The sequence below is a fragment of the Nicotiana sylvestris genome, chromosome 2 (assembly GCF_000393655.2).
Source record: "Nicotiana sylvestris chromosome 2, ASM39365v2, whole genome shotgun sequence".
Classification (NCBI taxonomy): domain Eukaryota; kingdom Viridiplantae; phylum Streptophyta; class Magnoliopsida; order Solanales; family Solanaceae; genus Nicotiana; species Nicotiana sylvestris.
Window position 1 is genome coordinate 90,525,620 of NC_091058.1, and position 17,485 is coordinate 90,543,104.

General features: G+C 38.6%; 1 protein-coding gene across 1 annotated transcript; it reads left to right on the forward strand.

Moving 5' to 3' along the window:
• Nucleotides 1-12,780: 12,780 nt before the first annotated feature.
• Nucleotides 12,781-13,215, forward strand: LOC138885224 (uncharacterized). The gene has a single exon (XM_070166139.1). The coding sequence runs from the start codon at nucleotides 12,781-12,783 to the stop codon at nucleotides 13,213-13,215; it is 435 nt and encodes a 144-aa protein (XP_070022240.1).
• Nucleotides 13,216-17,485: the final 4,270 nt, after the last annotated feature.

A 17,485-nucleotide genomic window follows, 5' to 3' on the forward strand; every position in this document is an offset into this window, starting at 1 on the left:
AAGTAGTAGGTTTCAACATACCTTTATACGCTCTCAAAACTCCACCACAAGTATCTAAGGTCTTCAACCAATCTCAATCTACACAGTTATATCTCACATGTGTAAAGAGTTATGCAACGATACCCAACAAGACCCATTTAGACCTTACCTCTTGACTATAGGTACTTAGGGTTCATATCTCCTACCATATGTGTTCAACTATGCTTAACAATCCCATAAATAGTACTTAATAGTCTACTAGGTTTATAAACAACTCAACAATCTCCATGTAATACCTCAATTTAATATTCAATTGTCTTCCCAGCTACCAACATAGATATCCAACAAGGTTTTCACAAATACTCACACTCAATCACCTCCCAATATCATAAATACCATAAATACACTTATATATACCTCATAAACGAGATTGGAGTAGAGGAAATTACCTTATGAAGCAACCATAAAATATCTCTTCTTTGGTGTTCTTGGTGATTCTTCAAGATTCAAGTGAAATCCTATAGATCAAATCTATATATGTGTTAGTTCTAGCATCCAATGATGTTATAACATCATAAATTTGCCAAGAAATCATACCTTGAAGTTTATTAAGTGTAGGGATTGGCCCTTTCTCTCTCTAGAATTCCAAGGCTCCAAAATCTTGCACCTCTTTCTCTCTCTCCGACCTCCTTATACTTATAGAAAATGAAATGCGTAGGCGAATTGCATATCCTACACAGCTAGTCTGCATAGCCTACGCAGCTGGTCTGTGTAGCCTACGCAACATAAGCCTCCCCCTTACTCAGCATGCTGTTTTTGCCTACGCAGCCTGCATAGGCTACGCACGGAGGCTACGCAGGTCTGCTAGGATCTCCTCCTCCATCTTTTCCTAACCATTACAAGTTATGCCTTTATCCATTCATGCTCAAGTATTGTAATGATTTTGTTACCCTCGTATGGGCCCCCACATATATCAAGATCTTGTTAATCATTATCCTAAGCTTATAATACACTTGAGTTTACTAAAAATAAAATCCTAGGCCTTTACAAACATGATGACAGTACATTCGACCTTACAACAGGCATTAGAGTTCCCTACCCCGAGAGGAATCAAGACGCTGTACTGAGAATAATCGACTGCAAAGGAGATGTTCGCAGTCGATGAAGTGCTTCTAGTGCCCACCATCTCGACATTAAGGAACACATAGCCAACTAAAAATACCGAAGTCAAATAGCAACCACCAATGCCGGTCCCGGTTGGATCGGAAGAATAAGGAGCTGACGAGGAGGAGGATTATGGAATTTTAAGATCATTCATAGCGCTTGATGATATCGATGCTACCAAATCAACAGTCGAAGAGCTGGAGCAAGTCGTATTGATCGAACACCTATAGCATCGAAAGGTATACCTAGATACGGGGTTAACCCCGAAGATTAGGAAAGAACTCATTAATTTTCTTAAAGTTAACATAGCTTGTTTTGCTTGGTCCCATCTTGACATGACAGGGATTCCGCCAGAGATAACAACTCACAAGCTGAGTTTGGACCCAAAGATCCACCCGATGGAACAAAATAGGAGACCTCAGTCCGAGGTCAAACATGCATTCAACAAGGACGGGGTATCTAAACTCCTTAAAAAAGGGTCCATTTGGGAAGTTAAATATCCAGATTGGTTAGCTAATGTAGTGGTATTACTTAAAATGAAATAAGCTAAGAATGTGTGTAGATTACAAAGAATTGAACAAGGCATCCTCTAAGGATTCTTTTCCTTTGCCTAACATCAATAGGATGATCGATGGGACGTCTGGCACGAGATACTCAGCTTTCTCAATTCCTATTCCGGGTACAACCAAATTCGGATAGACCCGGGCGACCAAGAAAAGACTTCCTTTGTCACTAAATTTGGCACCTACTGTTAAAATGTAATGCCATTCGAATTAAAGAACGTCGGTGCCACCTATCAATGCCTAGTAAACCTGATGTTCGAAAAACTAATAGGAAAATCAGTAGAAGTTGATGTGAGCATGTGATTTTTCCCTATACGAAATACTCCTATAAAATCCTAAGAAAATAGATTTTTTCTTAATTATTTGGCATTTTTTAGGAATTTTTGTAGAATTCTATTAATTGTTTGCATTTCTGTGCACGTATAATTTTATTAAGATCATGAAAAACTGTCATGCATTGTATTTAGGTTTGTTTTTACATTTTAGGATTAATTAATTAATTATTTGCTTTATTAAAACTGAAAATTACAAAAACAGCCATTAGATCTTGGCAATCTAACGACTCGGAACTAATGAGGTTTGTAATATATAACTGTCCGAAGCTATCCCCCCCCACTTTGGAACCTCCATTTCACTCTCATATCTCTAAACAAATCAAACCCTAGCCGCCTAGGATTCCCTCGCAGGCTCCGCCGTTGACCACTCGCCGGAAATCGCCCACAGCGTTGCTGGTACTCCAAACACCACCATTTTTACACCATAAAACCCTAATCCCTTCCTAATTCTGAATCCCCAACTGGCTCTCCTTGAATCCTTGCCGAATTTGCTCGAATTTTAGATCGAAATCATGCCTAAAAACCCTAATTTTTCCAAACCGGCCCAAATTCACACCCTATAATCCCTGCACCCCTTCGAACCCGAAACCACCATTATCCCCTTTCGAATCATCCCTAGCCGAGTTGAATTTTGAATAAAAAATTCCAAGGAAAACCCTAATCTCTTTTCTTGGTCAATATTCAGAGCCTGTGAACCCAAACATCCTTTAGCTGGTTGTTCTCGTTAAGAACAGCCAGTCAATGGCTGTATAAGTTCATTGGCCGTCTCATGCAAGAAGTTTCATTAACTGGCCCGGTCCAAAATAGCTTTAGGTACTCCTTTCTCATTTTTATTTTTGTTTTTGTTCTCTTTCTTTCTTTTCTTCTTTCTATGCTAGCTTCTATTTTCTTCCCCTTGTTTTTAGCATATATAGATAAGTGACAGGTTTCCCTGATTGGTTGCCAACTTGTCCTTAAAAGCATATTGAATCTCACAATTAGCTAAGTTTCAATTACATGGTTTTAGTTTAATTAGAGTTCGTTTGATGCTTACTCTGTTTTTTCTCCATGATTTCATTATATAGTCAGTTTTATTTGAGTAAATTAACAAGCTATTTAGGTTGTTTGTTGCTTTAATTGCTTAAGTTTAAAAATTGATATAAGTTTAATTTTAGGTTTTCTTTGCATCTTTAATTTGTTGTGATTACAGTTAAGTGTATTAGTTGTTAGACTTAATTCTTGTTTAGGTTTAATTAGCTAAGTATTTTTGTTTATTGGTTAATTTAGTTTTAGGTTCATAATTGCAGTCACTTGATTCTCTTAGGCCTTTTTGATTTGAATTTCTGATCTTTTCTAGGTTTGTCTTTGTTTGCCCGATTTGAAAATCAATAGGAACTTTAGGGGCTTAACTGAACCAAAAAGTTTAGGTAAAGATGAAATAAGCAGAATTTAGAAGGGCAAATTGGGGTTTTACATTGAGGGAATATCAGAATGTTCTAAGAATATCACAGTTGTCCTTATCCTAAGCATAAAATGCTGGAATTTGATAAAAAAAGGACGGACAACTGTATAAAAATGTTGTACTATTCTACAGTATAAGGAATTATGTTAGAATATTCATTTCTTGGGATATTTTTTGTGCACTCTATAAAAGGGAAACTTTCCCTCAGTCTCACACACACTTTTCAGCATCATTTTACTGCAAAAACTCTCTCTCCCTTCCTTTCTGAAAAACCAGACTTCAGAAATTTTAGGAAAAACTTCAAAAAAAAAAACTTCTTGCTTTTGGTTTTCACAAGCTAGAAATAATGGTTTGAATTCAGAGGATCTTTCTTGAGTGTCTTGGTTGGGATTTCTGGGTTCAAGTTGTGAGTTTTTACTATTTCTTTAGCTTTTCTGGTTGAAAACGTCCAATTAGCTTTTGTTTGATTGCTGTTGATCTAAGCTCTGAAATCAGCCTTGGTTTTCTGACCTTTATTTGGTCATTCCTCAACTATATTTTTCAGTTTCCAGGTATGTAACAATGTTCATCCTAAATGGAATTAATTTTGAGCTCAAAAATCTATGTTTGGAACTTATTTTGGTTGACTGAACATTTGATGTTAGTTTTTGGGAATCATGACTGGGTTTAATTTAGAGTAGATTGAACCATTTGTTAATGTTAGTTTAACTGGCTGTTGAATTTAATCATGAAATCTCTGATGTTATGCTGCACATGTGTTAAAACTTAACAAGGTTGATTGCTGAATCAATGTATATACCTATGAAAACTATGTTCAAATGGCTCTTTTATGGTAGCACAAAAGGAAAAAATGAATCTGACCCTTTAAATGGTCAGATTCATTCCTTAACAGTGCATAATAGTCTTGACTCCTTTAGTATATGTCTAAGTTATTTTCCTTTCCCCTCTTTTCTTCATTACTAAGATGAGAACTATGGAGTAAATCATGGTTTGGAAATCTTTGCTTGTCTGTAGGGCTGACCTTAAAACATGGTTAGACTTATGGACAACATTGTTTTCCTTTACTCATTTTTGTATTAGGATTAACTTGGTAACATTGTAGGTTCAAACATTTGAAGATACTTTGTGAATCTGACCCTTTCATATGGTTAGACCCATGAGGATCTTGGTTTGTTTAAAGCTGGAGCAGTAGCAGTTTAGGAAACTTCCTCTTTTCATTTTGTTGTAATTTAGTTTGAGGTATTGATGTAATTTATATTTTGTACCCATATTTAATTCCGGAATTTGTAATAAATTGGATTGGACTTTATAAACTTATAGACTAGTTAATGCAGCTCCGGTAGTTTATTTAGCCAAATTCTAAATGTATATTAGTATGCTATGTTTAAAAAGGCAACATTTGGCTACTGAGTTTTGTTCAGTTGTTTGATTCCTGCAATTTTAAAGGGCTGTTTATCTATGTTCAAGAAAAATGGCTTAAACGTTTAAGACTCAAATCTGATTTTGTTTCTATTAAATACACGATAATAAGTCAAGGCCCACCATTTTAGGCATTTCATTTAGGATTTGTGCAAAGGTTGGTATACATAAACTGGTGTGATTTAAGCTTCAGCAGGCTTTAAAGCCGGGTCTTTAAAATGATTGGGCCTGGCGATGGCCCAAATCAGGCTGCCAAGCCAAAACATGCTTCTTTTGTTTCCATCCTCATTCGTCTTAAGTTTGGGCTCAATTTCGAGCCCAGTTGGCATCCGTGTTATTTTTCTTTTAGTAATCGCTCTACATAATATACCAGGCCTATTGCTGGCCCAGTTCCTTTCAAATAAATAAAGGCCTGCCTTATATTTCCCTACCTATGATTAATAGCATGACATTAAGTCCAAAATAGTAGTAAGTAAGAACTTCCGTTTATTACCTTAATTAAACAAGCCTTCTAAAAGTTGAGGTGTGCCATCTTTCATTAAATAAATCATGACCCTCTTATTAGTATTACTTAGATATTTAATAATCCTAAATAATCGTAGTTTTGCTTTAGGCTCGATTTAGACTAGTATTGTGATTATGTATACGTTCGCGTAACATGATTGCAAATTTAATTCTAAAAAAGTAACTCGAGGGATGCGTTCGCGCAACTTCAACAAAACATTTCTTAATAAAATAAACAAAGCGTCACTAATTGTGTACACGTTCGCGTGACATGATTTTTTGACACGCCAAAAGAAAAGATTATATATACGCGTAACTCAATTCTTTAATTACGAATAAATCAAGTGATTCAAAGCGGTTAATAGATAAATGTGCATAGGTCCTAAAAATGAGTAGTTAAACAATTTAATCCAAGTATACTTGCTAAGCGACCGTGCTAGAACCACGGAACCCGGAAATGCCTAACACCTTCTCCCGGGTTAACATAATTCCTTATCTAGAATTTCTGGTTCGCACACTTTTAAATAAAGTAAAAAATTTCCTCGATTTGGGATTTAAAAATAAACCGGTGACTTGGGACACCATAAATATTCCAAGTGGCGACTCTGAATAAAATAAATAATCCAATTTCGAATAATGTCACTTTAATTGAAAAAACTCCCATATACCCTCGGGGTGTAAAAAAGGAGGTATGACAGCTCTGGAGACTCTGTTGGGGACAAGAACCAGAATCTCTGATTCAGGGTTCAAGAATTCGAGCTTGTTAATGTGATTTTTATTTGGTTTTATTGTTGATATTACTATATTTTGTAGACTTAATATGCTAATTGCCATTTACCGCTTTGATATTACTTGAACTGTATTTAAATGCCTTCTTACGTCTCCCTTCCGAGTCTTCTAAAAACGGTGCTCACGTTCGCGTAGCCCACATTTCTATTAGAATTATATCAAATAGAACGGGGCTGGGCAAGCAACAAGGCCGGGCAGACTTTCGTGCTCCCGTACGTTGCCCCCTCCTCGACTCGAGTTTGTCCACTTGGGTAAGCCAGGCTTAGAACACAACCCTAGGTTAAACTTAGAATAACGCAACCTCATGCCGGATCCCTGGTAGGAACGATTATTTGCATCACGTGCATTTGACCTTGGGGACTCAACACAGGGGTTGGGTCCGTCTAGGACAGGTGTACTCAAAATAAAGACCATCCTAATGCATCCTACATGCTATGTGAATATTTATTTGTTTCGGCTTGCATGTTGACCGACTAGGAAAAGGAATAAAGAGAAAAACGAAGAGTGAGGTAGGATAGAGAATTTACCCGGTTCTAAAAAAATTCCGGTATTTGAAAATGCCATGAAACTCTGCCAAAATTTTTGAAAAAAGGGGAAAAAAGGAAAATGTATTTCAAAAAAAAAGTGAGTCAAATATCATATTTTTTATTTCAAAATAGATAGAACTACACAGGTCTGATTCTCACCAGTTGTGAGATACATAGGCAACCCACATAAGGTTCGGCCTCATTTTTTACAAAAAAATAATCAAGTAAAGTATAGTTTAGGGCTTTGGTCAAAAGAATAAGCCGACCCAGCTTCGGTTGTATTTTTAAGTCGTTCTTACCGGAATAGCCTTAGATTATCTTTTAATTGTCGAAAGGCTATTTTCAGAAAGAGTGGGCAAGTCTGTCTGTAAGGTGTCTTTTTCCATAAAATACTTTCCCCCGGCCTCAAAATTTGATTGGAATTGTGAAGGGGCCACGTTTACAAAAACGGCCATTTTTTGCTAAAAGTAGCATCAAGGGGGTCTTTGTCCGTTGATTTTCTTTTAGAAATTGAAAACCTGTTTTGCAAAATGAGTCCACAAGAGTTAACCCTAAACTTAACCCTCCAGAGGTGCAAATGAATACTTTCCAGAACCTGTCACAAATGAATACTGTCCAGGACCCATCACAAATGAATACTGTCCAGGACCCGTCCTAAATGAATGCTGCTCAGAACCCGTCATAGTTGGTCATAGAACAGGCTCAGCTGCAGCTTCGCATGTGGTGGAATGATTTAGATAAAGATGGCCAGGATTGGGTAAAAAAGCAATTGGGTCCCCTTATAGACATCATGAGCATCGAACCTCGGGAGGATTTAATCAAAGCCTTGGTAACCTTTTGGGATCTTGTCCACAACGTGTTCCGTTTATAAGATTTCGAGCTCACCTCTACTCTGGAGGAAATGGTCGGATACATTGACTTTGGCCAGGACTGGAGGAAACATCAACTTATATTCCCGAGGGCTCCCTCTATGCACAAGTTTTTTGATCTTCTGAATATAAGTAAGCAAATGAAGAAGGCCTATGCAAGCAACGAATGTTGTTCCTTCTACTTCTTGTACTTCAGGTTCGGGCACTCAGCTGAGTTTAAAACGCATGAGAAGGGTTAAAACAACAAACAAGATAAAAACACTTGGCAGATTCATCGTCAGTACGCTTTTATCATGGCATTCTTAGGAATCATGGTGTAACGACCCGACCGGTCATTTTGAACTTTTGCACTTTGATCGCCAGTCTTTGGGCATGACTTGTCCCGTGTATATATTATGCCTTATTTAAATTGTTGGTTTTGGTTTTCAGGGTAATCGGAATGAATTTGGAAGAACAATTCTCAGTTTGAAGCCTTAAATTTAAAAGGTTTGACCAAGAGTTGACTTGTTTGTATATGATCTCGGATCGGAAGTTTTATGATTTGGTTAGCTCTGTTAGGTGATTTATGACTTAGGAGCGTGATCGAATTGTGTTTTAGAGGTCCATAGCTAATTTAGGCTTGAAATGCCGAAAGTCGGATGTTTGAAGTTTCCGGTCCGATAATGAGATTTTTATTCAAGGGTCGGAATGAAATTTCGAAAGTTAGATAGCTCCGTAGTGTTGAATATGACTTGCTTTAAATATTTCAGGTCATTCGGGCGAGATTTGATAGACTTTTTGAGCGAAAGCATAATTTAAGAGTTCTTGGAGTTCTTAGGCTTGAATCTTATGTTAAATTGGTGATTTGATGTTGTTGTGAGCGTTTTGAAGTTTTGAGCAAGTTTGAACGATGTCATGGGATGTATTGGGACAATTGGTTTGAAGTTCCGGGTAGGTTCTGGGACGTTTTAGTGCTAAAATCATAGTCGTAGTAGGTCTAGAAGGGTTGCAGGCCCCGGAATTCACCCACGCGGTCTGCACAAAATGAAGTGCGCCCGCGGTGAGTGCAGTGCGGACCGCACAAAAGCGGGCGCGGGCGCGGCCGCGGTAGGCGCCGCGCAGACTGCACAAAAGTGGGCGCGGCCGCGGTGAAGAACCTTCCCGCTGGTCCTACTTCGTAAGCTTATATCTTTTATTCTACAAGGAAATTTGAGGTGATTCAAAAAGGAAAGTTGTAGTTCTTCGTGTCTAGTTTCCAAAAAGGTAAAGATATTGCAATTTGGACATTTGTAACGAAAGTTATGGCCAAAATACTAAAGCTTGTCACTATAAAGGATGGCCTGTGCGACTGCGGTTGTTTTTGCGCGGACCGCACTGGCTTGCGCGGTCCGCGGTCGATTTGGTGCGGCCCGCGGAGACTGAAACCTGAGGGGTACTCTATAAATACGAGGTTTTGGATTTTATTTAATATTTTGACTTAGAGAGCTCGGATTTTGGCAATTTTTTGAAGGTTTTTCAAGAAATTCATCGGGGTAAGTGATTTTAACTCAGATTTGGCTAGAGTACATGAATCTATCATTGAATTCATCATTTAATTCTTGATTTGGGAAGAAAAATGTGAAACCTTTCAAAAATGTAAAATGATGATTTGAAGGACCAAATGGTATCGGAATTGGATAATTTTAGTATGGTTAGACTCGTGAGGGTATGAGGATTCTGAAAATGTAAATTTTATCCGATTCCGAGACGTGGGACCGGGGCTCGGGTTTTGGTAATTTCGGGAACCGTGCCCTTTGTTGATTGTTTTTGCTTGGCCTTTACTCCCTTAGCATATTGTGATGTATTCGTTCTGATTTTGGATAGATTCGACGCGCGTGGAGGCCAATTTGAGGGGCAAAGGCATCGTGAGCTAGAAATTTTGCCGGTTCGAGGTGAGTAATGATTGTAAATGATTTCCTGAGGGTTTTAAACCCCGGATTGCACATCGTAGTGCTATATTGAGGTAAGACACGTGCTGAATTTCCTCGCACTGTCGAACAACTAGAAAGGGTGGCAGAAAGATTCTTCGCAGTCAATCAGATTTCCTTTAGCAAGAATGATTTGACCCCAGAAGGGGCCGCCCACAACAAAGCCCTCAATTTGATAGTTAAATGTGAGGGGTACTATGTGAAAGAGTCATGCTAGATGGCGAATCCGGAGTTGATATCTACCCTCTCTCAACTTTGCAAAGATTGGAGATTGGGACTGAGAGAATCAGGCCTAACAATGTCTGTATGCGTGCCTTTGATGGCATCAAGAGAGACACCATAGGCGAGATCGATTTCATTTTGACTATCGGTCCTGTGGATTTCGAGGTGACATTTTAGGTCCTGGACATGGATACCTCCTATAACTTTCTCTTAGGAAGGCCTTGGATCCACACTGCGGGGGTCGTACCTTCTACCCTCCATCAAATGGTGAAATTTTAGCACAAAGATCAGGAAATTGTGGTTGATGGAGAAGATGAGCAATCAATTTATCGGGACCCGTCAGTCCCATGTCTCGAATCTAAGGAAGGTAGCAAGAATATAGTCTATCAAGCTTTTGAGGTTGGGGTCGCAGATAAATGTGAGGAGGGAAGCCTGTGTCGTCAGCCCTTTCTGTCAAATGTGTCCATCATGGTCGCTATTGAAATGATCAAGCATGGTTATAAGCCTGGGAAGGGACTCAGAGCATCGTTGCAAGGTATCACAAAATCTATCACTTTAGCTGCCAGCAAAAAGTTCTTCGGTGTTGGTTTTCACGCTACACAAGCTGGTGTGACATGGGCAAATGAATGAAAGAGCAATGGTTGGGTGTTGCCTCAGCCGGTCCCGCATCTTTACAAAACATTCGTCAAGCCCAAGTACACAGAAGAAGAAGAAGATGAGGCCTTCACAGCCGAGGAAATTGAGGACATATGTGGAGGCATGAGGCAAATGTTATATGAAGCTCACATGGTCCAGCCTGGTGAAGGCTCGAGCACCGCTAAGGTGCAATTTATGGGGCCCGATGCCAAGCTGCAAAACTGGAAGGCTACTCGTTCCCAGTCAGGCGGGAATCACAGTAGTCCAGTCTTGCCACCTTTTTTTGCATTCCGAGTTATTCCAGGTGTAACATGAATGTTTCTTTTAGTTTATTGTTTTTAAAATTCCAATGTAAACCTTGCTATCTTCAAATTCAATGAAATGAAATCAATATTTCATCATCAATGAATCTCGTTCTTTATTCTTTCTAGTTTTTGTTACTTTTCTTATTTCTTCCTTTCAGTTCTAATAATGCAGATTTAAATAACATGACATGCTTGCGAACTTCACGCCCAGATCATAGCACGCTGTCTCATTGTGAAATAATGAATCAAGAACCGAACTATGATGAAGACGAGGCTTTTAGGGAAATAAACTGAGAGTTGGAACAATTCGAGAATAAACCTAAGCTTAACTTAAATGAAACCGAGCTGGTTAATTTGGGTAATTTAGAGGAGGTCCAAGAAACCATGTTAAGCATTCACACGGATGAAAGATCCAGGGATGCATTGATCCAACTTTTGTTCGAATTCAAAGATGTGTTTTCTTGGTCCTATGATGATATGCCAGGACTAAATGTTGATTTGGTGGTACTCAAATTATCGACTTACCCCGATTATCCCCCTGTCTAGCAAAAATAGAGGAAGTTCAAAACTGATATCAGTGACAAGATCAAGGAAGAAGTCACCAAACAGTTGAAGGCGAGGGTGATCTGAGTTGTCCGATACACCACATGGCTGGCTAATGTGGTTCCCGTGCTGAAGAAAGATGGGAAAACTTGAGTGTGTGTTGACTATCGGGATCTGAACAAATCAAGTCCCAAAGAAAACTTCCCTTTGCCAAACATCCATATTCTTATTGATAATTGTGCCAATCATTTGATACAATCTTTCGTGGATTGTTATGTTGGATATCATCAGGTCTTGATGGATGAAGAAGACGTGGAAAAGACAGCCTTCACCACACCCTGGGTCACATATTGTTATAGGGTCATGCCTTTTGGTTTGAAGAATGCTGGGGCAACTTATATGAGGGCTATGACTGCCATCTTTCACGACATGATGCACCAAGAAATCAAGATGTATGTGGACAATGTGATCATCAAATCCAGAACACAGGACGACCATGTTCGGGACCTAAGAAAGTTCTTTGAGCATCTGCGTAAGTATGATTTGAAGCTAAATCCAGCAAAGTGTGAATTTGGGGTTCCGTCTGGCAAACTCTTGGGATTTATAGTCAGTCGGAGAGGCAATGATCTAGATCCAACAAAGATAAAGTCTATTCGGGGTTTGCCTCATCTGAAAATCAAGAAAGAGGTTATGAGCTTGTTGGGAAGGTTGAACTATATCAGCCGGTTCATTGCTCAGTTGACATCCACTTGTGAGCCCATATTTAAGCTGTTAAAGAAAGATGCGGCAATTAAATGGACAGATGAATGTCAAGAAGCCTTCGACAAAATCAAAGAATATCTGTCGAATCTGCCAGTCTTGGTCCTAACCGAACCTGGGAGGCCTTTGTTTTTGTAATTGACAGTCTTGGAGAATTCCTTTAGATGTGTCCTCGGCCAACATGATGCGATCGGGAAGAAGGAGAAGGCAATATACTATCTGAGCAAGAGGTTCACTAGCTACGAAGCCAAATACACTTTGGGGGAAAGGACTTGTTGTGCCCTAACTTGGGTCGCTCAGAAGCTTAGGCATTATATGTTGGCCTACACCACTTATCTCATCACCAGGCTGGACCCATTGAAGTACATATTCCAGAAGCCGATGCCCATAGGGAGGTTAGCAAAATGGCAGATCCTGCTCACTGAATTTGACATAGTCTATGTCACCCTCATGGCAATGAAAGCCCAGGCTTTAGCAAATCACCTAGCTGAAAACCCTATTGATGATGAATATCAGCCTTTGAGTACTTACTTCCCGGAAGAGGAGGTGAATTTAGTTGAGGTAACATTAGAAGACACCAATGCTTGGAAAATGTTCTTCGATGGAGCTTGAACGCAAAAGGTGTTGGGATTGGGGCAATTTTGATCTCACCCACTGGTCAACACTAACCAGCCACATCCCAGCTTCTATTTTTCTACACAAACAACACTACCGAGTATGAAGCCTGCATTGTGGGCATGAATATGTCAATCGACCAAGATGTGGAAGAATTGATAACCATGGGATATTCAGATCTGATTATCCGACTAGCTCAAGGAGAATGGGAAACTCGGGATGTAAAGTTTATTCCATACAGCCAATATATGGAAGATCTTAGCAAGCGGTTCAAAGCAGTCGAGTTCAGGTACATTCCTCATTTTCACAATGAGTTAGCCAAGGCACTCGCTACTTTGGCTACGATGTTGCCATATCCAGGCAATGTCCAGATTGACCCTTTGGAAATCCAAATCCGAGAAAGGCATGGTTATTGCAATACGGTTAAGGCGGAACCAAATGTCCAGCCATGGTATCATGATATTAAGAGATTTTTGAAAACCAAAGAATATCCCGAGCAAGCCAATGGAGACCAAAAGAGAACCATTAGAAGGCTTTCTAGTGGTTTTTTCTTGAGCGGAGAGGTTTTGTACAAAAGGACTCCAGATCTCAATCTTTAAATATTTGTAGATGCCCAAGAGGTCGGAAAAATAATGCATGACGTGCATGCAGGAATGTGTGGACCCCATATGAATGGATACGTCCTGGCAAAGAAAATACTTCGAGCAGGCTACTACTAGATGACCATGGAAAAGGATTGCTTCAGCTTTGTTCGAAAATGTCATCAGTGTCAGGTGCACGACGACCTGATTCATGCACCACCTACAGAACTGCCTCTTATGTCTGCACCGTGGCCGTTCGCTGCTTGGGGTATGGATATCATTAGGAAAATCAATCCAAAAGCTTCAAATGGGCATAGATTCATATTGGTTGCCATTGACTACTTCACAAAATGAGTTGAAGCAGTCACCCTCAAAGCCGTCACTAAGAAAGCAGTGGTAGACTTCGTGCACTCCAATATCATCTACCGTTTTGGTATTCCTACAACTATCATTACGGATAATGTCGCGAACTTAAATATTCACTTGATGAGGGAGATATGTGAGCAGTTTAAGATCACACATCGGAATTCTACCCCTTATCGGCCCAAAGCTAATAGTGTTGTTGAACAGTAAACAAGAACATCAAGAAGATTCAGAGAAAGATGATTCAAAGTTCAAGATAACGACATGAAAAGTTGTCGTTTGCGTTATTGGGATATCGCACAGCTGTGCGCACATTAGTCGAAGCAACACACTACCTACTAGTTTATGGCACTGGAGTCGTAATACCTGTAGAGAATGAAATTCCATCTCTCCGAATCATCGTTGAGGCTCAAATTGAGGATAGTGAGTGGGTCAAGACCCGTCTAGAATAGTTAACCTTAATTGTCGAAAAGCGGATGGCTGTTGCGGCCAAACGCACACGCAAGTATACACGGCCGTCAAGTAACAAAGTGACTAAAAGTCGGATGTCAAACCCACGAGGACTTGTGATTAACTATTAACTAAATTAGACTATCCTAATTATCTAAACAAGAATTAAACCTAGAAATATTCGATTCTAAACTAATGAAATAAATAAATATAAATAATGAACTTTGAACAAAGAAAGACCAGATTTTTATGATATCAATGTAATGAAAACGTTCTAGGGTTATGGGCTCTCTAACATTCCTTGAATTGACAAACTAATTTATCTAGTTTATTGGTTGACAGGGTTAATATTGCTCATAAGAATCTGTCGAGTTCTTACTCGCCTATTCAAGCTAACCTAATGCCTATATGTCTATGGAGTTAGAATCAACAAGAACTCATTTATAATACCTATAAATCAACTAAGCAAGGCAATTAGGTATATGTCTATCCTAACCGCGAATCAGTTCCCCGATGCCCAGGTTCAAGAACTTGCTCTACTCAATCCTATATGCAAACTAGAATTCCCACTTTCGAGTTCAACTGTAGATTCATAGATAGTATTCAATTGGTGATCAAGCAATCAAATAATTAAGTGCAGGATTGAATAAATAAACCAATATGATAAACTAAGAAATCAAAATCAATATCCAAATAACAATAGTCATGAAAGAACCACAACCTTAGAACATGAAGTTTAGCTCCACATAGATATGGTAGCAAAACAACAAATCATACAAAGTAACATAAAAGTTACTAAGTTTGGTGGAAGAAAAGATGAAACCCGATGAATTCCATCCTCCACGGCGGCTCTGTGCTTGTGTTTTCCTCTCAAAAAACGTTCACCTCCTGTAAAATAGGTTTATGACCCCTTTTATACATGTTGGGGTCATGTAGAGCTGAAATAACGTTGTCCCGGATGAAATAGGAAAATTCCCGTCCCCAGCATCCAGGCCAGCGCCAAGCGCTGGTCCTGGCGCTGAAAGCATAATGCTTTTTGTGTTCAATTCCTTTTTTGGTTTAAATTGTATTGTCCTTTGTTCTTGTCTCCAACTTGGGGAGACGGGGGACAAAAACCAAGGAGTGTCCGCCCTTTGTCTTATATATTTTTTAAATTTTTTTCTTTTTCTTTCGTGTTTTATTCAATTTTGCTCCAAATCTCTTCATCTTCACACTGCTTTATTCCTACACAATTCAAATATAATATTAAGCACAAAGTAATATAATTAATACTCAAAAGATGATTAAATGTACTAGAATGTGTGGCAACAATGGTTAAATATATGCATTATGTAGCCGAACATCACCACCCCACACTTAAATTCATGGTCGTCCTCGAGCAACCTAACAATTTGCATTATTTTTGAGCACTTTATATTTACATAATTGAAGCACACTACACCAATGACCATGTTGATAGCAAAAATTAAACCTTAGCATATGCAATCACATACACTTCCCTTTTTCTTATGTCAAACTACAAAAGTATTCAAACAAAGACAACATGCTCATAACAATCCTGGCTCAAAAATCTATTCAATATCACAATACACTCATGGCTTGAACACTCAACATCGTAGAGAAATCTAATAACGTTACCTATCTCTCATGAAGCCATGTGCCCTCACAACAAGAACAAGAAAATATGTTGAACCCGTACAATCAAATATCATGATCAAATATAGTTTAAGGACTCATATATATATCAAAGAAATCTCTCACTCTCACAAAAGAAGTCACATGCATGCACTTGGTACCATAGGCTTGCCGACAATATAAATCTCTACTAATGTAGGCTCACTCGATCTAAAATCAATTAGGACTTTTTCATGGTTGTAATGTGGGCTAAGGGACGAGTAGGGTATATTTAGGAATAGTGACTAACCCTCCTAAGCACTTTAACACATCACATAATAAACTTTAAGTGCAAATTCTTCAATCCACTTCACTTTCACAAACAATATCACCCCAAACATGCTCTCTTCTTCTTGAAGCACTATATTAATTCATACCCACTCGCAAGAACATTACAACAATGTATTCATCTCTATATTTTTTTTTGAGATTATTCTTTTTTTTTTCAATTTCCGCTAGTGATGTATTATTTTACAAAACAAGTGCACCTTTCTTCCTTTTATTGGTTCCACTCAAAAGCCACCCTACACTTAGTTCTTTCTTACTTCTTTTAGCGCTCATCTCATAATTAAAGTGGTTTAAGAGGAAAAAGGATCAAAACAATGTCAATTAAGAATGAAAAGGGTATAGGCTTGTAATGTGGGTGCCAAATAAAAGTCTGTAGGCTCAAAAGGGTTGGCTGTGGATAAATTTATTTGTAATAAGTAATAAATCTCAAAAAAAGCCTAAAATCATTTTTCAAACCGAGCATCACCTAAAATTTTGCTTCAACTCACATATCAGGCAAGTTCTAGACACAAGTACAATACATGGACTACACAAAAATCTCACCACACATGGCGCATGACTCACTAAGGATGGTGTCATTACGACTCTCAAACAAATGCAAGTATTCACGGTGCCACGAGATATTAAGCATTAAGCACAAAGTGAACACAAGTCAAGAAAACTAGACATAGGCGTCAGAAAACATGCTATCCAAGTAAGCAAGACATCATCAATAATTTCAGATCATAGGGAAGATACTACGCATGCCAAAGTACAAATATGCTACTATCAAACAAGTCAAAGGTGCCTACGCATTTACATCATTCTTCCTCCATTTATTTCCTAAATTCTAATCTACTCTAAAAGTTGAAAAACTACTACCCAATTCAAATTACATCCCATGAAAAAGAACCGATGCACAAAGAAAAACCACGGGGATTATTGCTACCTAAAAAAATAAAAGACATATTTTTGGATTTGTTTTATTTTTTAGTTAGACTTGAATACCTCAAGAAAACTATCCAGGAGATCCATCGTCGTGAAAGTCCAAAATTTTCTAATTAATTTTTTATTATAAAAAAAATTAAGTTACTCTTTTTTTTCATTTTTTTTTGACAAAAGTTACTACACTAAGAATGAGTACTACATCTAATCTAATATAGCACAGAAAATTACCCAGAAAACCTCCTCACCCCACTCATAAAATTGTGCAATGTCCTCATGCACACTGTAAATAACAAGAGGGTAAAAGAGACTCCCTGGTAGGCCAAAGGCCGAAGCATTAGTAGCTCACGGGATACTCAGGCTTCTCCCAGGTATGATCCTTTGTTAGAGTACCCCACACTTAGTTCCAATCACATGGCGCACTTTTGCACACTTCCTATAGCTTTTCTCCCTATGCTCAAAATCCTACAAAATAAAACAACACTACAAAAATAATACATTAGGAAAAATAATCAAAAATAAAAGAAAGCAGTAAAGCTAGGTTGCCTCCCAACAAGCTTTATTTAACGTCGCGGCACGACGCGAACCA